Source organism: Scylla paramamosain, chromosome 21, assembly GCF_035594125.1.
Source record: "Scylla paramamosain isolate STU-SP2022 chromosome 21, ASM3559412v1, whole genome shotgun sequence".
Classification (NCBI taxonomy): domain Eukaryota; kingdom Metazoa; phylum Arthropoda; class Malacostraca; order Decapoda; family Portunidae; genus Scylla; species Scylla paramamosain.
Genome location: NC_087171.1, coordinates 20,643,267 through 20,670,766, shown reverse-complemented (window position 1 = coordinate 20,670,766; position 27,500 = coordinate 20,643,267). Strand labels below are relative to the sequence as shown.

At 43.2% G+C, this 27,500-nt stretch overlaps 1 protein-coding gene across 1 annotated transcript in view; it reads left to right on the top strand.

The window, feature by feature from the left end:
* LOC135111211 (bromodomain-containing protein 4B-like) overlaps positions 1 to 27,500 on the top strand; it is a 109,849-nt gene that overhangs the window by 21,472 nt on the left and 60,877 nt on the right. Inside the window, exon 3 of the mRNA XM_064024327.1 lies at positions 23,502 to 24,593. Within this exon, the coding sequence (XP_063880397.1) occupies positions 23,502 to 24,593 (1,092 nt within the window). The remainder of the gene's footprint in view (positions 1 to 23,501; positions 24,594 to 27,500) is intronic.

Genomic DNA, 27,500 nt, shown 5'->3' with positions numbered 1-27,500 from the left:
AAGGGGAATCGTGCAAAAACAAAAGAAGTAAAGAAAATAAATAGATAAGATAAAATTGAATGAACAGATAGCCCTCTCAAATGTCGGTCTCCACTCCCCCCCCAAAAAAAAAAAAATAAATAAAAGGACTAAGAGAGAGAGAGAGAGAGAGAGAGAGAGAGAGAGAGAGAGAGAGAGAGAGAGAGAGAGAGAGAGAGAGAGAGAGAGAGAGAGAGAGAGAGAGAGAGAGAGAGAGAGAGAGAGAGAGAAACTAATTTATTCTGAGGTGTGTCTTGATGGTTCTCTTCTGAAACAATACGAGTTGACAACAGAACGAAATAAATAATAATAATAATAAAAAAAATGTAGGAGAGTCTAACATTATAGAAAATTCAGCACTTCTATAAATACCCGTAAGACGAAAGTTAACTATTTTCATCACATACCATCACTAAAACACGTAACTCGAGAAGCTTGTCTTGTTCCCAAACTCGTGAGATTACCTGATGCTGCTCCTCTAACTCTTCACTTAACCCGCGTGAAATATAGAAGCCAGAGGTGGTACACAGTTTTCCTTAGGAGTGTTTCGTAGACTGTAGCAAGTTAGTTCTGACTGTATTTGGCTTTGTGGGACTTAGTTGAGTCTCACAAATGGCGTTATCTGAGGAAGAAATTGTGTTATTAGGAAATGGAAAATGTATAAATATCCGAGAAAGTGAGTTTGTTATTGTTTGTAATTGGTAGAGACTCACTAATGACACTACCGGAATATGCAAAGAAGTGTGTTAATTGGGGAAACGCTAATGTACAAATAGAGTGAGGTTTGTCTGTATCTATAGGTTAAGTTAAATTTGGTATGGTTAGGTTAAGTTAGGTTTGCTTAAGTTTGGTTAGGTTAACTAAGGTTTGGTTAGGTTTGGTTACGTTAGGTTAACTTTAGTTAGGCCACGTTAGGTTAAGTTAGGTTGGGTTTGGTTTGGTTTGGTTAAGCTAGGTTAATTTAAGTTAGGCTTGGTAAGGTGTTGAGTGACTCAGTATTCATATTGTTAGTGCTAAGACATTAGGGAGCTTTAAGAGAAGATTAGACGGGTTTATGGATGGGGATGATAGGTGGAAATAGGTAGGTATATATCATATAGGGACTGCCACGTGTAAGTCTGGTCACTTCTTGCGGCTTCCCTTATTTCTTATGTTCTTATGTTCTTATGTTAGGTTAGGCTAGGTTACATTAGGTTAGGTTAGGTTAGTTTAAGTTCAGTTTCGTAAGGTGTTAAATGATACTGAACCACTCCACATATACGTGAGGAAAGGAAGTGGATGTAGCGACTTACAGTTAATCACATAAGGCTGCTTTGACGGGATATTACTAAGCGTCGCCAGGTTAAGCTTTGGAACAGTGACAGAGGCCAGGAAACTGCGGGGGATGTCAGCACCAGAAGCACCAGAGAATGGGAAGACTGAGACCTGTGGGGGATTATGTAGAGAGAGAGAGAGAGAGAGAGAGAGAGAGAGAGGGAGAGAGAGAGAGAGAGAGAGAGAGAGAGAGAGAGAGAGAGGGAGCGTGGGGGGGAACGCTGTGGTGAGGAAATATGTGCCTATGTATTCTTGTCCCTCTGAAACCATAAATTTTGTCGACAGAATAACGAATTCGTTGAGAAGAAAGCCTAGAGAGAGAGAGAGAGAGAGAGAGAGAGAGAGAGAGAGAGAGAGAGAGAGAGAGAGAGAGAGAGAATTCTAAACTAATCCGTCTGTAGATTATGTAAGAGGAAATTAATGTCACCGAGAGTGTGAATTAAACCAAATGAATTATCTGTACATCTTGGCGCGCACGGGCTTGCCGAGGAGTGGCCCGGTAGAAGGCGGAGTGGGCGCTCTCTGGGCGGCGGCTGGTGGTGGTGATGGTGGTGTGGTGACCGCCAACCCCGCCTTCCACACGTGCCGGGTCGCTAAATCCTCGGCTCGGAATCTTTATATCTGTGATATGAACAAACCTGAAGGATTTGATCCATTAGAGGACTTTGAGATATTAACTAGAAATTATTGTGATCATACGCCTGTGTCGTGCAAGCCAGCAGCACATTATGTTGTGTTGCTGGTGATATTGCTGATGTGGAGAGAAATGGTGTATTAAAGGGAATGTCTGGCCGTGAAGCAATGAACACCTGTCAGAAGCGGAGAGATAACTGATAAGAAAACATGTTGGAAGTAAAAGCACTATTGAAACACTAACTTTATCAGGTCCTTGAAGGCGCCGTTATGGTCAGCCGATGCGGCGGCGGGGCGATATAAAATATATTAGACGTAAAATATCGAATGGGACATAAACTACTGAAGTTTAGAGGCGAAATGTTTGTTCCGAGCCAGGCAAACTTATGATTTATCGAAGGAGAGAGCCAAACTTTTTTTAAAAATTCCCCAGTTAAGGTCACCAAAAGTAGAATAGAAGAAAAATAATGTTCGAGGATAGAGCCGCGGAAGCCTGAGAGGTCACCAAATTATTAATGCCGCTGAGCCTTCCCTCCCTGGACGGCCGTGGGGTGGGGGGAAGGGAACACACGGCACGTGTTTCTCAGCCACAGCTGCGGAATCCACTCGTCACCCCTATCATTAAAATGTTTACCGAGCATCGTGGCACAAGGCGCGCGACTTACAACCATATTCTGAAACAACCTGCGCCGCACCTCCACTATTTTAAAAGGCTTTCATTGAAGCTGCACGGCTTTTTAAGGATGTTTTTTTTTTTACAATTCAAGTGGCAGATTAACAAGATTTCTGCATTATTAACATGAGAAACACCCTTGAGAACCCGGCTAATCATCTCCACGGCCTCTGAATATAGTCGTGTTGAGAGAGAGAGAGAGAGAGAGAGAGAGAGAGAGAGAGAGAGAGAGAGAGAGAGAGAGAGAGAGAGAGCAAAGAGTTTGAATACGAGGCTCAGGTTGATACAGATGAGGTTGTCCACGGGCAGACCAGACTCAAATTCCATAAACAAAAAAGACCCACCAGGACTGCATGGGTTGAGGCGGCGAGGCTCTCACGTGGCGGAGAAAAAGAGGAAAAATATAATTAGATCTCCAAGTAACTGCAGACGCCATGTTGTCGTCGATGAAGGGAACGAAGGGAAAATCTTTAAAAGCGAGTTACTTAGGAAGAAAAACCTGCGCAACGAGGTGACCAGAGAGAGAGAGAGAGAGAGAGAGAGAGAGAGAGAGAGAGAGAGAGAGAGAGAGAGAGAGAGAGAGAGAGAGAGAGAGAGAGAGAACTGTGATGTCGAAAGCCAATGTAGAGTTAAAAAGAAAAAGTGGGAGGAGGAGGAGGAGGAGAAGGAGAAGGAGGAGGCGGTGGAGGAGGAGGAAGGGGAGTGCATGGGAGGAGGGGGTAGTGGATGGGAGGAGGGGACACCATGTGGTCTAATTGTGTTCCTTACAGCTCGTGGGAAATGACTTGTGGAAATAAACATTGGGAGGTTAATATACGTCCTTCTCTTCCTTCTCCTCTTCCTCCTCTTCCTCCTCCTCCTCTTCCGTCTCCTTTTCCACTATTTCTTCAGTTTTTTTTCCGGATATTTTCTTTTCTTCCTCCTCTTCCACTGTTTTCTCCTCTTCCTTCTCCTCTTTACATCTCCTCCATCTTCTCTTCCGTTATTTTATCTCCTTTCTTCCTTTTCCTCCTCCTCCTCCTCCTTAGTTTTTCTTCTTTTTCTTTCCTCCTCTTTTATTTTGCTTTTCATCTTTTCCTTCTTCCATTTTTTCCTTCCCTTTCCTTCTCATCCTTTCTTCTCTTTTGTCTTCTTCCTCCTCTTCGTCTTCCTCTCCCTCTTTTTTTTTCTTCCGCCTTCATTCTTTCTTTCATCTATCCTCTCTTATTATTCTTCTTATTCCTCTTTCATAATATACGTTCCTCACATTCTTCCTCCTCTTCCCTCTCCTCCTCTTTCTTCCACCCTTTTCATCTTTATTTCTTCCTCCTCTCTTATTTTTCTTTTTTTAGTTGTCTCTCATCTCCTTTATTTTCTTCTTTTCCTTTTTCCCTACTTCTTTCTTTACTTTTCCTTCCCACGTCTTCATTCAATATTTTCTCTTCCTCTCTGCTTCTGTCTTTTCTGCCCTTCTCTCTCATCTCCCCTTTCCATATTTTGTTCTCCTCTTCCTCTTGCATTTTCATTTCTCCTCTTTCTCCTTGCACCTTTATTCTTTTTATTCTCTCTCTCTCTCTCTCTCTCTCTCTCTCTCTCTCTCTCTCTCTCTCTCTCTCTCTCTCTCTCTCTCTCTCTCTCTCTCTCTTCCTTCTTTATTCTCCCTTTTCTTTATTCCCTTTGTTGTGCCTTCATCTATTTTTCCTCCATCCTCCCTGCTTCCCCTTTTCTCTCCTCTCTCACTTCCCCTCTCCGTTCTGCTCTTATCTATGCAGTCTCCTTCCATTCTTTTCTTCCTGTCTCCCTCTTTCTTCTGTTTCTCTTCTCTCCGTTGTCTTGTCTTTCCTCTTTTCTTCTCTTTTCTTTCTGTTCCTTTCTTTTTTTTCCTATTATTCCATTGACTGCTTTCTTATCAGCAATCGTTTTCTTTCGTTTGGTTTTTATTTCTCTCCTCTTCCCTTTTTTTTCATTTTTAAATTCTCTTCCTTTTTTCCTTCATTAATTTATTCCTTTATATATTCTATCGCTCTTTTCGTCTACCATTCTTTTCATTTTCCAGTTTTTTTCCTTCTTTCCTCTCTCTCTCTCTCTCTCCCTTTCTATCTCTCTCTCTCTCTCCTTTTCTCTCTTTTCATTCTTTCATCTGTCCACTCCTTCCCACATTCTCTCAGTTCCCTTCCTTACTTTCCCTTTCCTTTCCTTTGATTTTCCCTTCCACCCTTCCTCCCGTTCTCTTTCTCTTCTCCCCTTCCATCCACTCACCCCATCCATCCATTCCTCTCCATATTCTATCAGTCCCTCCCTTATCTACCCTTCTGTGCACTTGTTTTCCTTTACACTTTTCTCCTACCTCGTCCTCCCTACCCTCACTCCCTTATTCTTTTTTATTCTCCCCCCTTGCATCTTCCCAGTCCTCGCTCCCTTTAACCAGTTCCTCCATACGGTTCACCCTTTCCCTCTCCTCTCCTCCTTTTCCACAACCATTCTTCTCTTTCCCCTCATCCTCCGTGCTCCCCTCGCGGCCCCTGTCCCTTCTAACCCTTCCCTTAGGAGCTGAGGGCGTGTCCTTGTAACGTACAGCTGAGATGCACAATCTTAGGCGTCTCTGGGGTCGTTTTGCAGTGTACAGCGTTTATTTGCGAATGTACAGATGGAGGGGAAGAAGGGTGGAGGAGGAGGAGGAGGAGGAGGAGGAGAAGGGGAAGGATAAGAAGGAAAATTGTGGTGCTGTTTCACTTTTTTTTTTTTTTTATATGTTACGTCTTTTGTTACTCGTGTTTATATTTTTCTTCGTTTTCTTCTCGTCTATGAATGTTTTTTTTATGTTTCTTATTTCCTTTCCCCTTTTCTTCTTTTCTTTACTTCTCTTCTCCCTCTTATTTTTGTTATTATTATTATTATTATTATTATTATTATTATTATTATTATTATTATTATTATTATTATTATTATCATTATTATCTTGCTCGTCTTTCGCCATTTCTTTCTGCTTGCTTTCGTTCGTTCGTTCGTGTTTTTTTTTTTCTTCTCTCTCTCCTTTCTTTCTTTTGCTCTGTGTTTGTGTTTTTGCTTTGTTATTATTTCATGGTCCGGCCTCTGTGTGTTCCTTTCTTCTTCGTCTTCGTGTTGTCTCTTTTCTCTTTCTCCCTCCCTTCTTATCTTTCTCTCCCTTCCCTCTTTAGTTCTTCTTTTCTTGTTCTGCTTTTCTGTTTATCTTTCTTCTTCCTTTTGGCTTCTTATTTCTTGTTCTTGTTCTTGTTCTTGTTACTACTCTTCTTACTCGTTCTCTTCCTTCCCCTTCTCCTGTTCTTTTTTCCCTTTCTTCTTTTTACTTATCCCTTCTCTTCTTACTTCCCCTTACTCTTTCTCCTTCCCTCTCTCGTCCTCATGTCGCCTCTCGCCGCCGCATCCAGTGGCAGCACCGTCGCCAACACTAACATCCGCGTAAACCCCAGCAGAGGACCATTTCATCGTCAGGAGTTTAGGGTGAACTGCTGTAATTGGCGACACTGCAAACTTTATAGGACGTTTCTTGTGACTGGCAACGCTGTGGAGGACGGACGAACCCTAAGAGGAGGCGAAGGAGAGGAGGAAGAGGAGGAGATAACGAGAAAAAGAGAAGGAACCCAGGAATGAAGTGAGACAGTAAAGGAGAAGGGAAGATCTGCGCACTGTTGAACTGAAAGAAACACGAAAAATTTACGTTGAAGCGAGGAACGGACGGACGATGCCAGAGTATGAAGTGACCTCCTCTTCCTTCTCCTCCTCCTCCTTCTTCTTGTTTTCCTCCTCCTCCTCCTCCTCCTCCTCCTCCTCCTCCTCCCTCGCAGCTGTGATTCTCTTCAGGTCCTTTTAAGCAACTCCTTCTCTCATTATTCCTCCTACGTTACTCTCCTCCTTCCTTTTTTCCCTCCCCTCGTCTCCCGTTGCAGCGACCCGCTACTCCTCTCATTACACTTTCTTCAATTTAGTCTTAGCTGTTTCCCTTCTTCCCGTGCTGTTTTATTGCTATCATATTGTTCTTCTCTGTTCTCTCTCTCTCTTTTTTTTTTCTTTATAGTGATGTTGAGGTAAGATTATTTGGTGGGGCTGTTTTTATATATTGACATGGATCTAGGAAAGACTCTCACTTCTCTCACATCTCAGCTCCTTTCTCTTCATGTAACACTCAATATAACACACTCCTTACTGCTCAGACGTGGCTGTTGGCGGCGGGGGTCCTGCTGTTACTCGCGTTTCTTGCCTTCTGACCTGTACTGTCGCCAGCTGCTTCTATACAGCACGCAGAATTTCCGGAGCAGGACATCCAAAGTGTATCACAGTGAAACTTATTCAATTTACAACTACTGATGTGTTTGCAGATACGAGTATACAGCAGCACAAAGAAACACAAAAGAACATACGAGACATAAGAGTATCCTTTCTTATGAGGCTGCAGGTGAAAAAGATAAAACGTTCTATCGAATGTAAAAGATGCGGGTTACTAAAGGCGAAGGTTTCTCCCCCAAAAACTGAAGGATGAGTGTCTTGAAATCTCCCTCTTGAATGAGTTCACGTCATAGGAAGGAGATACAGAAGCAGGCAGGGAGTTCCAGAGTGTACCAGTTCTTTGTAGATTCCCTTGTGTTAGGCTACTCTTGTGCTCTCGCCCAACATCCTCAAAGCTACGGGAAATATTACACATTTAAAGCACATAGCAAGAAACAGTTCCATTTGCACTGTGTGATGTAAACTAAAAAGTGCTGGATGGCAGAGGTGAAGGACTTCTGGAAAAAAAAAAAAAACATGAAAAAATATAGGCTTTAAATTTAATCATGTAACGACACACACACACACACACACACACACTCTCTCTCTCTCTCTCTCTCTCTCTCTCTCTCTCTCTCTCTCTCTCTCTCTCTCTCTCTCTCTCTCTCTCTCTCTCTCTCTCTCTCTTGGAACGTGAGGCAATATTTCTCGACAGTCAAACGTGCCAGTGAGGGAACTTGTATCATCGCGCTGCGCTCTGAAGAAATAATTATCCAATGCTTCTATTACATATCCATAACGTGGAGGAGGAGGAGGAGGAGGAGGAGGAGGAAGAAAAAAAGTAAGAGGAGGAGAAGAGAAAGAGAAATGCTGAGGACGAGGAGTAAGGTGGAAAAACTGAAACGAGGAAGGGGAAGAAAAAGAACGAGGACAAGAAAGAAAAAGAGAAAGAAAACAGAAGAGGAGGAGGAGGAAGAAGAGGAGGAGAAACATAGCAAGGAAAATATAGGACGGATAACGACGAGGAGAAGAAGAATGTGGGCAAATATGAGGGAAAAGGGACATAGGAGAAGAAAGAGGAGAAATAGAAGAAGAAGCAGAATAACAACAACAGCAACAACGAAGATAAGACCAAGGAAATGGAAAGAGAATTAGGATACAGACATGGACGACGAAGAAGAAGAGGAGGAGGAGGAGGAGGAGGAGGAGGAGGAGAAGGAGGAGGAGGATGAGAGAGCAGAGAAAGAAGGCCAGGCAGCAGCAGCACAGGGGAGAAAGAAGGCTGAAGGACGGTAATGGTGGAAATGAAAGAGAGTCAAGTTAAGTCTCTTTCAACATTTCAACTGGGAGCATCTTGCTGACTTCTCAACACAATCCTCCTTTCAGTGTGGGAGGAGGAGCAGGAGGAGGAGGTGGTGGTGGTGGGGTAGGAGGCGTAGGAAGGGGACAGGGAAAAAAATAAATACTGACTAATGAAAGGAAAGGAGTGAAAAGGAGACAGAAAGGAGAAAAATGATGAAACTGACATGAAGTGAAAAGAAATGATGAAATAGAGAGCCGAGGTAGAGAAGGAGGACAAGGAAAAGAATACATACAAGCTGACTAATGAAAGGATAGGATGAAAAGGAGAAAAAAATGAAAATGACGGGAAAAAGAGAAAGAAGAAGAGGAAATAGAGAACCAAGGTAAGAAAACAAGAAATAAGCAAGAGAAGGACAGAAGAAAGACGAGGACAAGAACAAGGATACGGATAGAAAACACTAAACTATGTATAATGAAAGAAAATGGAGATCTAGGAAACTAGAGTGAGAAAGCAAGAAGAGAAAATGGGAGGAAGGAGAGGACACAGAAAACGGGAGAGGACAAGAAAAGCTCTCAAGTTTGCTGATGTAAGAAAAAGAGAAATAAGAAAAGGAGAAGAAAGTCCGCAAACAAAGTAAGAATTAAGAGAGAGAGAGAGAGAGAGAGAGAGAGAGAGAGAGAGAGAGAGAGAGAGAGAGAGAGAGAGAGAGAGAGAGAGAGAGAGAGAATCACTTAATCTCTTAAACTTTGCGTATGAAGATTAATGACTAAATTGAAAAAAAAAAAAAAATAGGAGTGAACAGGAAGGCGTTAGGAGAGGAAAAAAATGGATGCCGCTGAACCTTCTCCCTCAGCTGAGCCTCCGTCCCCCACAATAAAGGAGGCGGGAAGAGTCGGGTACTGGCGCGAAGAAACTATAGGATTCTGGCTGGCAGAGTGTGTGGTGGTGCTGGCGGGAAGAGTGTGTGGTGCTGCTAGCTAACTAGTGTGTTAGCGGAGTGCAGTAGCGGAAAGAGTGTGGCAGCGAGAAGAGTGTAGTAATGGCGGGAAGTGGGCATCGTTACTTTCCTCTCATCCCATGTAATTTTCCAAAAGCATAAATTCCTTTCACGAGATTTCCCCTCCAGGATTATTCCCTCCGTGCTAAATTAGATTAGGCTGGATTAGATTAGGCTGGATTAGGTTAGGCTAGGTTAGGTTAGGTTGGGTTACTTTGGTCTAGGTCGCCGTGGGATAGGTTTAGTCAGAATTAAGTTGGGTTAGGTTGGAATTGAGTGGGTTAGATTGAAAGTAATTTGATTCGGTTTGGTTTGGTATAATTTGGTTTGTGTTAGGTTAGGTTAGGTTATGGTAAGTTAGGTTAGATTGTATTAGATTAGGTTACGGTAAGTTAAGTTAGATTGCGTTAGGTTAGATTGGAAGAAAATGATTATGGGCGAAGTATACTGATGTGAATTCTCTGTAAGGAATCTTCGGCGGTGGAATTTACATAGAAGCAGCTAAGAGGGGATGGCGGCGGCGGCGGTAGTGGTGGTGGTGGTGGGTGACTCGCGACGCCCTTACCTTGTCTCGCCTCCCCTCGCCTTGCCTGCCTTGCACCGACGCTCAGTGGCTGCAAGGAAACCACTAAGTTGATTTGTTTGCCCGCCACAAATTGCAGCACCGCATCACCGTCTGGTTCAACTCGACTTACTTGATTTAGTCTTCGTTGTGTTGCGGGATGTTGCAGAATGTGAACTCAAGGACAGGTCTGCTTTGGAGGAAGGCTTGACACTTGATATACGTATAAACACGCGTATATATTAGAATTTTTCATTACCACTGATATGTCAACTTATTTTGTAACCGATTTCATCAGACTGCAAGACTTTTTTCCCCCTCTTGCTGTATTATTTATTTATTTTTTTTATTGTGAAATAGCATACGTATTTTTTTTTTTTTTCATTCTGGAGGTGGTACTGATGTATTGCACACTAAGGAGATTATTAGCAGCATCATAATACATAATGTTAGCGCATTGTTGTGCTTAAAATTCTATAGATGAAAAAAAAATGTCTGTTTTTGTTTATTTGTTTATTTTTCTACATGAAACTCGTAACTTAACCATTTTCTGGTCACTGGATACTGTATCATGCTGTGCTAAACAAGAAAACCAACAGATATCCAGGAATGAACGCAGCAGTGACATTACAACAGGACAGTGGGGGCGTTAGCATCAGGACTGTGACACCACACGATTATGAAACCACTACGACAGACGCGCTCATAACAGATTACGTAAAACATTTATCTTTTTCCTCCATCCTCGTTTTTCTCCTCCTTCTTGTATTCTCCTCTGCTTCATCCACCCATCCACCTCCACGCCGTTGCTGTTTTTCTCCACCTTCTTGTATTCCCCTCTGCTCCATCCACCCATTCACCTCCTCGCGGCGGCTGGTGGAGGTAGGCGGCGCCCGTCCATCACCACCGATGCCTAGACTCTCGAGGGAGCGAGCCCTGCGACATCCGCCACGACAGGCTGTGTATTCTGACGCGTGTGTGGCGCCCCTGTAGTCCTGAGAGTGGTGGTGAGAGGCGGTGTGAAGAAAGCTTTCGTTCCGTTCATAGGAGACAGGAAAGCATGTATACTTTTGATACGAACTCCGAGATGAAGGTTCTCTATCACCATTGAGTTAACAATTGTCTGTTTCATCGGTAATATACATTCCAGTAGCGGTTCTTGGGGTTTGTTGATATTCTCGTACGCTTGTGTTAAAGGTTTTGGTGTAATCTTGACTGGCCTTGGAAGAGTCTGGCGTGGATCTGTTGTTTTCAATGTTCTCTTGCTCTTAAAGCCGTACGTTTCCATCTTATCTGAATGTTATGTGACTTGTGCTGTACTGTATAGCTATCGAGGTAAACGGTTAATATTCTTGATTAACAGAGGTGTTCCATAAGAGTCCATTCGATTCCCCCATTCATTTCTTCTCTACGCGAATAGCACACATATACACAAATAGATAGACAAATAGATTGACAGATAGATTTATTGACCACATTATCATACACTGAGCATATATTACTCGTATTACTAACCGAAAATTATATAGTCATGCATGCCACACAGTAACTTGCACACACACACACACACACACACACACACACACACACACACACACACACACACAAACAAACATACACACATACACTCCACCCAGCATGTTTTTCATCTCGCCTAGTGTTGGTTTGCCTTTTCCTTGGGCGGTGATTACTGGAGAGCGTCAGACCCCAGACCCGCCGTCACTCCACTCGTGCGATTGGTCTGAAACGGGACACTGCACTACGCACACCCAATACACGGCACTCTTCAGGGGCGCTCCCACCAAACAGAGGCTCGCACTCCGGACACCTTACCCCTCGCACCTTTTATTGGTCACCCGCCGCACACCATCCAGTCACGCGGCGTAATGTGCAGGGCGTGGAGGGGAGTTAAAAGAGCCAGTCCAACCTTGTTTTTTCCCTGTAGTTCGTTTCACAGCGGCGCCTCTCCACCCAGCCCTACCGTCCACGAGAGAGTAAACAAGTCTGAACACGCTCCTGGCATATCAACATATCCTCAACGCTCCGCTCTTTGGGATCGAGAGAGCGTGGCCACGAGGAGTGAGGGAAGGAGTGAGAGAGTGAATACAAGAGTGAGTGAGAAAAGGAGTGAATAAGGAAGAGAATGCTAGAGTGAGAGAGGGAGAGGAGTTTTATCACTAGAAGGGAAAGGAAGAAAAAGAGGGAAAGAATCCAGGAAAGTATGGAAAAGGGAGACGAAGGAGACAGGGAGAAAAAGTGTGAAGTATGTAGAGGGAGTGAAAAAGATGAAGGAAAAGGAACAAGGGAGTGCTTAGGGTCGATTAGGATAAGGAAGGAGAGAAGGAGGAAGGCTGGATGAAACAAAGGAATGATAGAGATGAAGGAAGGATGGGAAGGTTTGAGGAGGCATGAAAGATTTAACACTAAGGAACGATAAATAGACGAAAAGGAAAAAAACAAAACAAAGGATTATGGAAAATTAAGAATAGTTAAAGTGAAAGAAAAGGGGAAATGAAAAGATGAATAACAAAACGAAAACAAGAAATGAGGAATAAAGTAAGAAGGAAAAGAAATGGCACAGACGAGATAGTGATAGCAAAGATGAGTAGCAAGAGGAAAGGAAAGAACAAAAAATAAATGAAGGAGATGGGGAGGTGAGGAAAGAGAGAGAAGAGGTATAAGAGAGTTGGAAGCGGTAGAGACGGAAAACTAATAGGAAAGGGAGAGAGGATAAGTAGCTAGGTGAAGGAGAGAAATGGAAGCAGAGTGAATAGATGGATGGGGTTTGAAGGGAAGTAGGAAGAAATATTGAAAGATGGCGAAATTGAGAGAGAAAAGGAAAAGAGGAAGGAGGGAGAAAGAGGAGGATGAAAGAGTATGAGAGAACTGGAAATGGAAAAGAAGCAAGAAATGTTGTAAAGTTTGGTATGGCAAAGTGAAGGAATGAGAAAAACGGAGATAAGGGAAAAAAAAGAAAGGGAAGGAAAGAGACGAAATGGAAAGGTGTGGAAAAAAAAGGATAAAGTGTGAAAAGACTGGAAATGGAAAAAAAAAGAGAAAGAAATATTGTGATTCTAGACAGAACAGAGTCAGAAAAGTGAAAGGAAAGATAAAAAAGCGATACAGGAGGAAAGTAAGGAAAGAAGAAATGGAAACTAAACGAGGAAAAGAATAAAATGGAAAAATACAAAAAAAAAAATTATAATGTTAAGAGGAGTAAAAAATATTGTAATCAATGAAACAGCAACATCGAAACTTCAATGGAAAAGATAAGAAAAAGATGAATGACCAGACAAAGGAAGATAAATATAGAAACAGAATAACCAAGGAAAAGGAAGAAAAACGAACACCCTTACATAATTACAAAAGCAGAGACAACAAAACCGAAAAAAAATCAGAAAAATATTAAAAGATACGTGACAAGACGACAGGAAAAAAAGTAAGAAAAAAAATAAATGAAGGGAGAAAATAATCTCTCTGTACCCTGGCCGCCATCACCAGTCTGTCGAGAGAGAGAAAGCGAGAGAGAGAGAGAGAGAGAGGGGAAGAAAAACACAAGTACTCATAGTGGAAGAAGACGTAGAGAAGCATGCCGAGGCGTGATGTTTGGGCCACGCTGAGGGGAAGGAGGCGCGGAGAGGCGGAGCATAGAGGCCAGTGACCCATCCTTCTGAAGACGATGCCTCCTCTCTCCCACGTGCTTCACAGAGAGAGAGAGAGAGAGAGAGAGAGAGAGAGAGAGAGAGAGAGAGAGAGAGAGAGAGAGAGAGTTTTTTTTTCCAGTTTTCACGTCTCATTACGAATCATTTGTCTAATCATCAGCTATTTAGGGGAAATATCGCAAATTAGCCTAAAATCGTTCAGCCTCTTGTTCTGTCACACTGTTCTGCTTCCTCAGACCGAGACTCAACATTTCCCGTCCAGCAATGTGTCACTCTTGGGCCGCTCAGCAAGTTTTGGGTTTCAGTTTCGAATAAGTTGTCTCCGGTCTTGTGGAATCAGTAGGAAAATATCCGAATATCTTATTGGGTTTTGTCCTCTAAGTTGAAATTGAATACAGGAACATATTTACATTTTATTTATCTATTTCTGTACTAATATACGTTTAGGCATAGTGCGCTTATTAACGAAGGATCTAAAACCGAATAGATTTTTAGAATAGTTGTTTGATTTTACTTTATTACGCTACACTAGGACTGACATCTTAGTGGACTTTTTTTTTTTTGTTGCCCTTGGCCGGTGCTCTTCTTACATAAAAAAAAAATAAAATAAAATAAAGTAGAGAAAAATTAACTGGAGTACAAAAGAAGAGGTGTAATTTCCTGGTGAAGATATTATTGCTTGTAGTTTTCATTGTACTTTTTTACTAGCGATTTCAAATAGCAACAGATTCTTAATCCCTGACTGTGTTTAATTTCACTACAATACACCACACCGTTGTATCAGAGTGAAAAAAAAGAATACATATTTATGAACTTAAATAGGAAAGCATGAATTAAGTTGTGATTTAAAGGTTTGTTTGTTGGGGAAGATAGCCTACTTGTGAGGCTATGAATTGTTTATATCGAAGAGTAGCCTATAAATTGTTTGTGAGGGACGGCACAAACTGTATGGTGGGGACAAAATGTAGACTGCTGGGGAAGGTGTGAATTGCTTTGTTCGTTGTGGAGAGTTAAAGATTGTTTGATGCTTTTCCGGCGTATTCAGAATAAACAGTATATGACCTTCCGTGCTTCTTTCACAGGAAATATTCCTACCATACCATCATTACCATACCTTTGAGGGAAAACTGTGGCAATCCTCATGTTTATTGCATTTCCAGGTACACTTTGCACATCGTATTGAAAAGAGGGGTTGAATGGAAGATATTACTGTGTTCTGGTTAAGGAAAGACTAATGAAATGTTGCTTAATCATCAGATATAGCCCTGGTTAGTAGAGTAACTTGTTTCACTTCTGCTGTTAAGTGTTTTCTCTCATAAAGTCCTCTGGTCTGCTAAGAATCTATCAACTGGCTGGTTATTATAATGTTCTGGTTCATGGGAGACTAGTGAAGTATTCCTCAGTCATTAGTCTCTTGCCCCCACTCACTTCACTGTACGTAGTCTCTTCTTTGATCTGTTAAGAGTCTATCAAATGTCCGGTTATCATAATGTGGTCCATGGGAGACTACTGAAGTGTTGCTCAGTCATTAGGTAGAATGGTGGTCAGTGGAGTAACCTGCCCTATTTCTATTATATTTAGTGTTTTCCTCCACCTAAAGCCCTCTGATCTGCCAAGCATCTATCAACTGGCTGGTTTTGTAATGAGGTTTCCAGCAGATCAGAGAGGAACAGAAGTGCAGGCAGGTGCTCGGCTATTGACCACAGCTGTACATACTCCCTTTCACTTTGATCATTACCGCGAAACGCCAGAGAACCAATCAGCGCAGAAAGCTCCCATGTATGTATGTATAGTGAAAAAAAAGTTTCATAACAGTTAGCAGTTGTATAAATATTGCGATGTTGTAATCCTGCAGTATTTCTTTCAGACCAATTTTTCTTTTATCATCATCGCCATCAGAGAGAGAGAGAGAGAGAGAGAGAGAGAGAGAGAGAGAGAGAGAGAGAGAGAGAGAGAGAATAAGAAACCACCTTTGTCATTCCAGCCTATGTAAATACTTAAGAGACTGCAGGATTTTTTCTTTTTTATGCGATTTAGGACGAATTCAAATATTGTTGAACGAATGGCCAAGCTCTGTTATCATAAAGAATATTGCCTTTCAGCGTTAGACTTTACTTTCAAGATAAGATTATTACTTAAACTTCTTCCCTTTCGCTCACAGTATACGAAAAACAATCATATTACAAATTTTTGAATAAGAGCCGTATTCTAAAGTGCTTTGCTCTTTCACCACGATTGTTTTCAAAGGCCACAGAGATGATTAATCTTCCCAAGACTGTTTTTCCTGTTAATAATGTAGAAATCTTGTTAATCTGTCACTAGAACCGTAAATACACCCTTAAAAACCCGTGTCACTTTAACTAGAGGCCTTTGTCATTAGAAGTGCGGCGTGAAAGTGCTTCAGAATATTTTCCTAAGTGTTATAGTTTTCTACATGACGAGGCTTCACAGGGAAAGAATAAGTAATAGTGGCCTTAGTATCTTGAAAAACCATCTTTAAACATTACATTAATTCATATTGGGCAATGCAGACAGAGGTTTTCACATGGGTCTGTTTGCACGCTGTTACTTGTCCCCGCCTTGTGTGTCTGTGCGTCTGAAATATCGTGGCAGGAAATTATTCAATAACAGGTGACTGGTAACCGCGACCGCGTCCTGTTGTATTTTCTTTTTCATTTACTTTTCTTTTCTACATTCTTTTCCTTTCGTTTTTCGACAATTTTTTTATTCTCCTGCCCCATTGACCTCGTGGAGTGTGAGAACAAATACTGGTGAAGTTTTATTTATTACAAGCTCTTATCACTCGCGTAAACACTCTTGGTCGCGGTTGTCACACTGAAATAACAACACGCTAGCAAGGAGGGTCGTGGTGTTCGCCTTGTAGAATTTCACATGATTTATTTATTTATTTTTTTCATCATATTTCCAATTCGATTTTGTTTGCATAGTGAGGGTCAATTCAATTTCTGCTCCATAATTTTGGTTCGGACTCAACACTAACTGAAACCGATAGAGGAACGCACGTCGAGGCTTCACAATATTTTTCTCACCACCATCGTCAATACCACCACTACCATCACCACCACCACCACAGAGGACCCAAACATAACCAAACATAACCTAACATAACCTCACATAATACCACATAACATAACGCAGTCAGTAGCATAACACATCATTATTCTTTGTGCATTTATCTCACATCCAACTTTTGTGACCATTTTATGTTCAAGTGCCCGTTTTTTATCATGTGCCATTTCTGCCCCATTTTCTTTTTCTTGTGGCATTTTCCCCCGAGCACTTCACCACCACCAGCCAGTGCTTGCTTGGCCCTCGCTTAGGTCTCCCTTTCAGAAAGTCGCCGTAAGGTCATCACACGTGCCTCTCTCTATCTGTCCTCAGCACATCCGTACTCTAACTGTGCTTTGATTACGAGTATTTTCAAAGACCACAGATGCGATTATTGCGCTCTTATCGGTGTTTCTCTCCCCATAGATGATGCATTAAAGTTTGAACTATTAACAAGATTATGGAAACATCCTTAAAAAACCTCATAATTTCCACTACAGCCAATGAAAAGTAGTCGAGACGAGGCTGCGAAATGGTTGGTTATATGGCCCTTGATCTCTCGCCAAACAGATGCTGGCTATTCACCGCAGTAATGTTCCCTATTGTGGAGTCCATTCAGTTGAGGCAATACCTGGAACTCATGCATTATATCTTGAGGGATTTTTGCCACAGCGCCACTGTATTGTTGAGGGAACACAAACTGCAGACACCTGGCGTTTGCTTGCTGCCTTCCTGCACACAGTGGATTTATGCTTTGGAAACTGCTCGCTGCTCTATTCAGTGTTATCGCACAAAAGAATTTAGTGATGATCATACTTGCATATATGAGTGGTTACTGACTCATAAACCCCTTGAATGACAATCCAGAATAGCACCGACACGACTTCCATTTGTTCGCCATTTGAGAGATACAAACCAGTAAGCTGCTAAGAATTTAACATCAGGGAAGCTGCGAGAGACGAGTACCTCCCCCCTGCCAGTACCTACCAGTACCTACACGCGGCAGTCCATGTATAATACCTACACATAAACCCTTGTCCACTTATTATCCCCGTCCATAAATCTGAGTAATCTTCTCTTAAAGCTCTCTATTGACAGTGCTAGCCAACTGACAAATGATTCTGCTGCAGTTATCCATCAGTAATGAAAGATTCCTCGTATTTACCTGTTAGTTATTTTTCTTTTCTTTTCAGGCTTTTCAGTTCGTCACTTCTTGTCGTATCCTTATTACTTAAATCCATCCCAGCTGAACAAGTACGAGTAGGAGCCAGAATTAATGAAAATCTGCCTATTTCCTTATGACTAAACTCCGATTACATTATTCAGCTTCATGAAGGAACGAATAACTTTAAGAGGGTATTAAAACTTGGCGAAAACTCCGTGTGCGATCAAAGACTTTACTTATCATGCGGAGTCTTGCGCCAGCTTAGGATGACGCGCCTTGGCTCTTGAAAGGGACGCGAAGCTTGACGCGCGGGTTGCCAATAACGACTCGGGGCTTCGGGATGTGAGTCGAAACGCTGCCAGTGAGATTCAAGTTGTGATTCGTAGCCCTGCAAAAAAACAACTCGAGGCTGACAACTCTGATATGTGGCTTTGATTCTCTCAGTGTCTGTCTGGATGTGTGTATGTTTGTGTGTGTTATCCGCTGCCGTTGCTCCCCGTTAAGGGAGTTTTCCATTAAGTGAACATTTAAACTTTTTGATCTTCGCTATAAATTTACACTTGAAAGTCTCGTCTCTCTCCGGTTTGCCACATATTTTCCGATTTTCTCCATGTCTTCCCGTCCGTTTTACCCTCTTTTCCTTCCCTTCCCTCTCCTCTTTTCTTCCACTTTTTTCTCTTCCTTCCCTTTCCTTCCCTTCCCTTTCCTACCCTTTCCTTCCCATTCTCTCGCCACCGTAATATCTTAAACCGGAGGGAAATCACTAGACTAGCCAGGTCTGGTCAGGGGTGAGCAGGGCCTATTCTAGTTCGCTTAGGTGACCGATCCCTTCATGCTCCCGGCGCCTAAATAACCAAGGATATCCCTGTCTTTTAAAAAATCTGCTTTACAGTAATTATCTTGTCTCAAACACCATATTCCTTTTTTAGCCCATACATATTCGCACTACATTCTGCCATGACTCCTACACAAGACACCACGCCAGCACAGCATCATCACATTCCTTTCTACTCACACCGCATCACACACGTCTACGTTCCACGCCATTCCATTCACGCTCCATGACACTCCACACTCCCACCTCTTCTCGTCAACTCCTTCACCATCACAAGCACCACTGCCTCACACTGCATTCTTTCCTCTCACACCTTCACCACGCACCATAGCCTCTTCCACGTCTATTTCATACATAAGCCGCTTCAGACTCACACCTCTCGTTGCTATAAGAAAACTTTCCTTACCTACCTATATAAAGCGGCCTCCAACTCCAGTCCCTACCAAAAATCCGTTATTTCCCCAACCACCCATACAAGTCCACATCCAACCCTCTGTCTCTCCCTAAAAAAACCCTTTATGTTCTTCCCTTTGCCACCTCAGCCCCTCACCATGCACGTCACCTAGACCTAACCTCCCCCACAGTTTTCCCTCTTTCCTGCCCCCACGGTATTGGTGTGGGTGCCGCGACAGGTAACGGGGGGGTGTTGGGGGAGTGCACCGGTGACCTGCTGAGCCGCCCCCAAGGTTTCTGCTTTCTCATGAAAAATGTTAGTCGTGTTTTTTTTTTTTTTTTTTGTCATTTTTACGTTGTTTTGTGCTTTTGTTTTTCGTTTTTTTTTCTTTCTTTCCTATCCTCCTTTCCTTTCCTCCCTCCTCCCCTCACCCCCTTTCCCCTTGTGTCCTCGTCCTTGTCCTCCTTGTCCTCCTCCTCCTCCTCCTCCTCCTCCTCGCCCACGTACCGGTGTTTGCAAGGTGCATGCTTTTCTCCTACATTTCTCTTTCTCTTTCTCTTTCTCACTTTGTCTGTCATATGTTCATTTCTTTTCTTTTTCTTTTTTTTTTTTTTTGTCTGCATTTTGCAGGAAACATTTTCTGTCTCGTCTGGATATCTTGTTTTATTTCTGACGTTCATCTTTTAAAATTTTTGCTCTCCATCCACCTGAGGTTTTTTTATTATTATTATTTTTTTTATTGTTATCGCTATATTACGATTGTTTTTATTACTGTTATCGTGAATGCCGGGAGGAAAGATAAGTTACACACACACACACACACACACACACACACACACACACACACACACACACACACGCGCCCGGTAGGGTTCGTTTCTTTACAACATAAATGCGCATTAATTAAAAAGTGCCGCCTAACAATGTTCTCGCACAATGATTAAAGACTTGCAAATGTTATGAAGCATTATGATTAGACCTTGATGAATATAGAGCATGATTAAAGACTGATAGATATTAGATACATGTTGGTTACCAGTGAGGGACATCTTCTTTTTCATTTTATCGTGGTTACTTACCATAATTATTAACTCTTATTTTGTGTGTGTGCCTGTTGCAAAAGGTTTGTGTTCATTGTGCTGTTGTTTATGTGATATCAGTGCTCGGTGTGTTTGTGTTGCCTTGTTTTGTGTTGGTGTACATGAGTTTGAGTTGTTTTGTGTGTTTTACCAGGGATGTTGTGTTGTTGTGATGCTTCGCCAACGTGTAATTGTGTTTTGTTGTGGTGAGCTGTGTGTTGTGCAGCGATTGGGTCAGGCGTGTAGTGTTGCGATGGCTGTGTTGTGTTGCGCTGTTGTATTGTGACCGAACCGTACTCTGAAACACTTTTAGCCGCACCACTACTTTCAAAAGGCTCTAGATAATGAATTTAGGAACATTACTCAACAATACATAAAATACAAAAAATCAATAAATGAAATAATTAAGTTTGGCAGTGAGAGAGACGCGAGAGTTTCTTTAAATGTACTGTATGTTCGTTTGTCTCCCGTCTGAACGGTGGTGGTGGCGATGGTGGTGGTGGTGGTGTCTGGAGCAGCGGCTGGTAGTGATGGTGGTGGCGGTGTCGGCGCGGGTTCCCTCCTTGGCTTGAGTTACGCGGCTCGCTCGTCCTCCAAATGGTCTTGGAATCTCGTAATATTTTCGGTCCGCACTGAGAACCCTCCCTCTGTTCCTTGCTTCACCTTCCTTCCCTTCTCTTCACTTCCTCCTGCACCTTCTCTTTCTCTTCTTTCTTATCCTCCCTACCTTCTTAGTTTGTGCATTTCTTTTCCTTCCCTTCCTCCTGCACCTTCTCTTTCTCTCCTTTCTTACTCTCCCTTCCTCCTCTGTTCCTGCCTCCCCTTCCCTTTCTTCTCTCTTGCACCTTCTCTTCCTTTCCTTCCTTATTTTTTCCTCCTCCTTTCTTTCTTCTCCCTTTCCTCCTTTCACTTCCCTTCCTCTCATTCTCTACCGTTCTTGTTTTCTCTTCCTTTCCTTCGTTCTCCTTCCTTTTTTTCTTTCCTCCTTTTCTTCTTTCCCTTTCCTTCCTTTCCAATTTCTCTCTCATCCTCTACTATTCATATTCTTCTTTCTTTCCTCCCTCTTCTCTCTCCTTCCTTACTTCCTCCTTCCACCCACCAACATTTCTTGTTTCCTCTTCCTTTTCTCTTCTTTTCACTCTTTTATTCCTCTCCCTCATCTTCCTTACTCACCAGCACTCGTTCCTTGCATTTCCTTTCTTCATCTTCTTTTTATCATCTTTTTCCTTACTCCTCCCACCCATAAGCATTCGTGTCTTCCTTTTCTCCTCTCCTTTCCCTTTCTCTTCCTCTCTACTCTTCCATTCATCAACATTCTAATCTCCTCTTCCTTTCCTTTCTTCCTCCTCCTTCTCCTTTCCATCCTTTCCCTTCTGATCTTGTCTCCAGCATTTGTGTGTTCTCTTTCCTTTTCCTTCCTCCTCTCCCTTCCATCCTCTCTCCCTTTATGTCCGTGTTTCTCTGTCCCTGTGTCTCTCCATCTCTGTGTCTCTGTGTCCCATCATTCTCTCTGTACTTTTCTTTCTTTCTTTTTGTTTTCTTTTGTTTTTCTGTTACATTTTCCTGTGTCCGTCTGTGTGCAGGTTTTCTGACTTTTCCTCCTCCTTTTTTCCTTCTTTCTTTTATTTTGTGTGTTCCCTGTTTTTTTTCTTTTTCTTTCTTTTTCTTTTTTATTATCTCTATCTGCTTTCTCTTTTCCTTTTGCTTCTATTGTTTTTTTTTCTTTTCTTCATCTTTTTGTTGTCTGTTCTTTAATATTCTTTTTTCCTCTTTTAGTTTTTTCTCCTTTTCTCTTTTGATGTTTGTCTGTCTATCTATCTATCTATCTACGTGCTTATTTATCAGTCTCTCTCTCTCTCTCTCTCTCTCTCTCTCTCTCTCTCTCTCTCTCTCTCTCTCTCTCTCTCTCTCTCTCTCTCTCTCTCTCTCTCTCTCTGCGTGCCTGTATGTAAGAAAAGATGAAATCAAATCCTTACTGATCTGCTTCCTTTTTTTTTCAATCACAATGAATAACAGTGACAGAACAGAAACTCAAGTCCTGCCCACGTTTTCTATTTACAGTACCACACACTCACTAGAAATCTCCTACAAAGCGCAGCAGTTACTCACTAAAATACTACGACAGGATAATAATAGGAGGCGTAAATATTTTCTTTACCTGTCAACTTGTTTGGGTTTTAGATAAAGAGAAGAAAAAGGAGCGTGTTAGTGAAAATTGCGCCTATTAATACTACCCCCACACAGGACTTGCCACGAGGTAATTCTCCCTATGATATGTTAGCTTAGGGTTGAGTTAGGTTAGGTTAGGTTAGGGTAGGGTAGTCTTGGGGAGGGTTAGGTTAGATTAGTTTAGTGTAGGGTAGGATGGGATAGAATATATAGAGAATAGGACAGGATAAGGTGGGTTGGAGAAGGCAAAGTTAAGGTAGGAGTGGGTAGGTTAGGTGAAGTTTGGTCAAGCCAGGTCAGTTTAAGTAGAAAAAAGACAGGATAGGTAAGGTTAGATTAGCTTAAGTTAGGTTAGAAATAATCATAAATTCAATTATATGAGATTTAAACTTTCCCAGGACAAATCTTGGTGTGTGGAATATATTGATGCATGTTTTGGACAGGTATGGGGAAGTTCGGACAGACGAAGAAGAAGAGGAGGGAGTGAGGAAGGGAGGGAGAGACAGGAGGGTACAAGGATAGAGGGGATCAATAGGTACTAGAATACAGGTAGGCAATTATCCATTAGCCTTTATTAGTGCTGAAAATTGCCACCCTAATTATCGTTCCTCTCTGGCGGTGCAGTGGAAGTTTGCATGCTAATGAGATGTGTTGCTGGCGAGTAATTGTTAATGATTCAGCCCTACTTTTATGGGTCCCCGCCAGGTGGCTCTAGTGGGGGTCTGGAGGGGGTTGGATGGTGTTGGCTGGTGGGGGTTGGAGGCTAGTAAGAGGGGGCTGTTGTTGTCCTCCTCCTCCTCTTCCTCCTCCTCCGTTTTCTGTCGGGTGTTGTGGGTTGCCTGCGTGTGGGTTGGTGCTCTGGTGCTTGTTGTAATTGTTGTTGTTGTTAATTATTATCATAACTTATTGTTATTATTTTTATTACTACCTATTATTATTATTATTATTATTATTATTATTGTTGTTGTTAATATTATTATTATTATTATCATCATTATTATTTATCTCATTATTTATGTTGTTAATATTGTAATTGTTATTGCTGCACCAATAAATGATAAGCATGTACAGCAATATACAGCAGACAGCGGCCGCCACATGTCCCCGGGAGCCCTTGATGTTTTTGCTGTGAAAGGAAATACCCCTTGATCTCCGCCGTGAGCTCCGCCGCTAGGGTTCGCGTGGGCGGCGCGTGGGGGCGACACTATTTATACTTTTCTTCCTCATTCCGTCCTGGGAAAGGCCACTGATAAGAATTAGAAATAGCATCTGTTCGCAACTATAGTTTAAAAAGCTGGCGGAAAATTAACTATGACTTACATCGCTGTCAGCTGTGTGTGAATTGTAATCTTTGTTCCGTGAATCTCTCCATGCTAACACCTTCACCTTCTCCTCCTTCCACAGCCACAGGAGCAGCAGGACGAGGGGGGAAGCCGCTGCCAACGGGGAGTATGACCGGTACGGCGATATGACCAGCACGCGACGCACCACTCGGCTGCAGGAGGCTGAGAAAGAGCAGCAGCAGCAACAGGAGTCACAGGAGCAGCAGCAAGTGGACAACAGCAGCAAGCACGTCTCCAGGTCACACCGCGAGTCCCGCCGCTCAGGGAGACACCACTCCAAAGTCTCCGAGAAGCCCCCGAAGAATAACAATCACCTGAAGGAGTTGAAAGACGACACCATCAAGTGGAATCAGGAGAACAGGTTAAGAGCGGGCGACGGGAGCGTGAGGAGGTACGAGGAGGAGGACGAGGAGGATGAAGAAGACGAGGAGGAGGAGGAGGGCATCGGTCTGCCGGAGCCTCAAGTGAAGGGCAGCCGCGGCCACACGCACGCCGAGGAGCGCCGCGAGAAGAAGGCGCGAGTCAAGCTAAAATCCAAAGAAATCAAGTGCATCGTGGACAGCGACGCCGCAGCGGTCATACAGAACAATCTAGTAGGCGGCCACTCCCCTCCCAAGAGCCCAGACCTGCAACCGCCCCTCCCGCAGTCCCCTCAGCCGCAGCAGCTCGTGTCCCGCGCTCCGCAGCACGAGCTGGACCACAACCACCACACCCTCCACCACATCAGCCACAATAACCACCCTCCCGCCGCCACCACGCCCTCCTTACTAGTACAAGATGTGGAGGTGGAGTCATACCCCGCTCCTCTTCCTCCTCCACCCGCTCTTCCTCACCACCACCACCAGCACCACCACCATCACCACCACCACCACCACCCACCCGCCTCCTCATCCCCGCCCTCTCCATCACCACATCAACCGCAGGGGCCGCTCCCGCCGCAGCACCTCACCACGCTGCAACACCCTCAGCAGGTGCAGCAACAAATGCAGCCTCAACTACAGCTGCAGCAACAGTTGTTATCGGAGGATCTGTACATCGACAGCAACAGTCACGTGAGTCAAGATGCCGAGGACAAGAAGAAGAAGAAGGATGACAGGAGAGACGAGAAGCGGAAGAAGAAACTGAAACACCTGGAGGAGGAGAACCTATCCAAGTGAGTACTGATTACTGTTCCTTGATTCATTATTGTGATTTACTGGATGTTTGTGCGGTATGGAGCGATTCACAACACTAAAGGCAATGTGTAGAATCTTTTAGAGCGTCTACAAGAAAGAAAAGGCGATGAAAAGAGGAAATTATTTAATGTCTAGCCAGTAATAAATGCTTTGGGCTAGTTTGTGATCAAGGAAACGTGTCAAATAGCAGTGAAAGGCTTGAAGATTTGTTGATTATGGTGTAAAAAGCGGTCAACTGATGTATTTTCTGATCTTTTGGGGAGAAGAGATGCGGTACAAAGTAAAGAAGAAGACGAGGAATAGAAGGAAACGCAAGGATTCGCTAATTAACTTCTACATTCTTATGGTCTCTTCCTAAGCCCCAAGAAATATCGTGGTATAAATATAGAGAGCAGTTTTAAAGCCACAATCGACAACACCAATTAACCATGGGGTATTTTGAACCTATAAGTGCATGGAGTCTTATTTATTGATTAATCGACCCAGGAAAAACAAGTAAGGTGACTAAAATTAACTGTTATCATGCCATTATCAGCAGTGGAAGAGTTAAAGTATCAACAGCAGTGCATAAAGGGTGTTGTTCCGCTATGGCTGGCGTTGAATGTTACCTAGAAAAAGAAAAAAAGGAGGAATAACGTCAATACGAAGAGATTAAGGAATAAGCAAGATTCGAATACGTGAGAATCAATTATTCGAGATCACACGTATATGAAAGAGACGAATCGCTGAAACTTAAAGTCGTGCGAAGCATTTCAACTCTATTTGAATCTTGGAGAAGAGAAACAGGAGGGAAAGATGGAAGCTGATGTTGGAAGTATACTAGAAAGGTAGTAAAAGAGAGAGAGAGAGAGGGGGAGAGAGAGAGGTGGGGGAAGTGAAGAGAAAGAGATATAAAAACACTACATAGATAAAATAAAACTGAGATAAACTAAAGAACGCCAATAAACACGGTGATAAGTAGAGATGAACACTGGATCTTTGGCACCTCACTTTTTTTTATCCTCACTTTGCGTCTCCCTACACCACCACCACCACCACCACCGCGCCTTGGAATCGCACTTCGCCGCGCCGCCACGAACTCCCCTCAAACGCAAACTTTCCAGCAGCGTTTTTAAGAGAGCCTCAGTCGCCCGTTGTCCTCAGATGTGGGGAAAAGTTTGCCCCCGTGTCTTTTTTCTTTCTTCTTCCTTTTTTTTTTTTTTGCGAGAGCCAGACACCACACCCATGCTGCCATCTGTGTGAGTGTCTGTGTGTGTGTGTGTGTGTGTTTGCTTAGTTGTAGTTTAAGGGGTCTGTCTAGGCTTCATTGGTTTCGTGGTTCTGGCTTCGTTTGTGTGTGTGTGTGTGTGTGTGTGTGTGTGAGAGAGAGAGAGAGAGATTATTACAAAGGGGAGCCCCTCGCGTCTCTCTCTCTCTCTCTCTCTCTCTCTCTCTCTCTCTGAACATAATGAAAAGCGAACCAACAGTCTTGACGGAACTCATGTTGGGAGGGAGAGAGGGACACAGGGAGAGAGGGAGAGGAGCGGGAGAGTGAGGGAGGAAGGGTAGGTTGTAATGGAAAGTTGGACGGTACTCATTTGGGGTGAAGGGAAGAGAATAAATGAAATATGGAACGTACAGCTGAGAAATGAGGTGAGGAGTGTGGGTGGATGCGAGGGTGGCTGTGTGTGTGTGTGTGTGTGTGTGTGTGTGTGTGTGAGCAGGGGGGGTACTCGGAAACTTTAATAAATGTCTGTTTGTTTGTACCTAAGTTTTTAGTCGTTCAGAATAGATGAAATAGAGCAAAAAAAAAACAAAAAAAATAATTTTTTTCTGAAAGGTTTTAATCTGCTTGTGTTTCTCTTCATAAAATTTATCTCCAAAAAATAATAACTTTAAAACTAGTGGCTTTTTTTTTTTTTTAGTTTGTGTAGGCGTGGGTGTTTATGAGAGAGAGAGAGAGAGAGAGAGAGAGAGAGAGAGAGAGAGAGAGAGAGAGAGAGAGAGAGAGAGAGAGAGAGAGAGTACACACTAATATAACATCCAAGCTCTAAGGTTTTCTCGGGTGACGTAGCATTAGCACACAGTCTAATACCAGCTTAAGGGCGCGCGTCGTAATACTACAACTGAAAGACTGACGCGTTGAAGACCACTGTGACTCGTGTTAGAAGAAAGAAAGAAAGAAAAGAAAAGGAAAATGCGACTAATAAACAATTAACTGAAGCAATTCGAGGAAAAACGAAAACAATGTGAAGAGTTGAGAAAGTGACGGCCCAAAGTTTGATGAAATACTACACACACACACACACACACACACACACACACACACACACACACACACACACACACACACACACACACACATACACAGGCATCCCTCCTTTTTACATGCCAGCATTGCCTTTAACGCGAGGACAGCTTTAGGCTAGCGTGGTCTTCGCAAGTTAAATTCTCCGCCCAGAAATTTAAGTTGTGATGAGTTTGTTCGCTCGTGGGAAACGACCCGAGGGGGACGGGGAAATTTGGGGGTCTGGAAGGGGGCCAGAGGGGGGGTGGAGAGGAGATTGGGGGGCGGGGAGCTAGGAGGGAGTGAGAGAGGGGTTGGTGTTGAGCTATTAAACGTCGGGGCTTCGATAAGGTATCTAAATTGGTTATTACAAGTCCCCTGGAAACGTAACGAAGGTTTGTTTTAGGTAGACACACACACTCCCTCTCCCCACTCTCCCTCTTTCCTTTTCCTTCTGTCATCCCTCCGTCCCCTCTCTCGGCCCGCTTCTTCGTCTCGCCCTCCCAGCGGTCCGTGCCGGCAGGGAAGCTCAGTGTTTTGCAAGGTAGCCAGACCCCGCCTCGCTTCACCTGCCTCCCTGTCCTCCTGCCTCTGTTCCTCTGTGACTTGTAGTGACTGA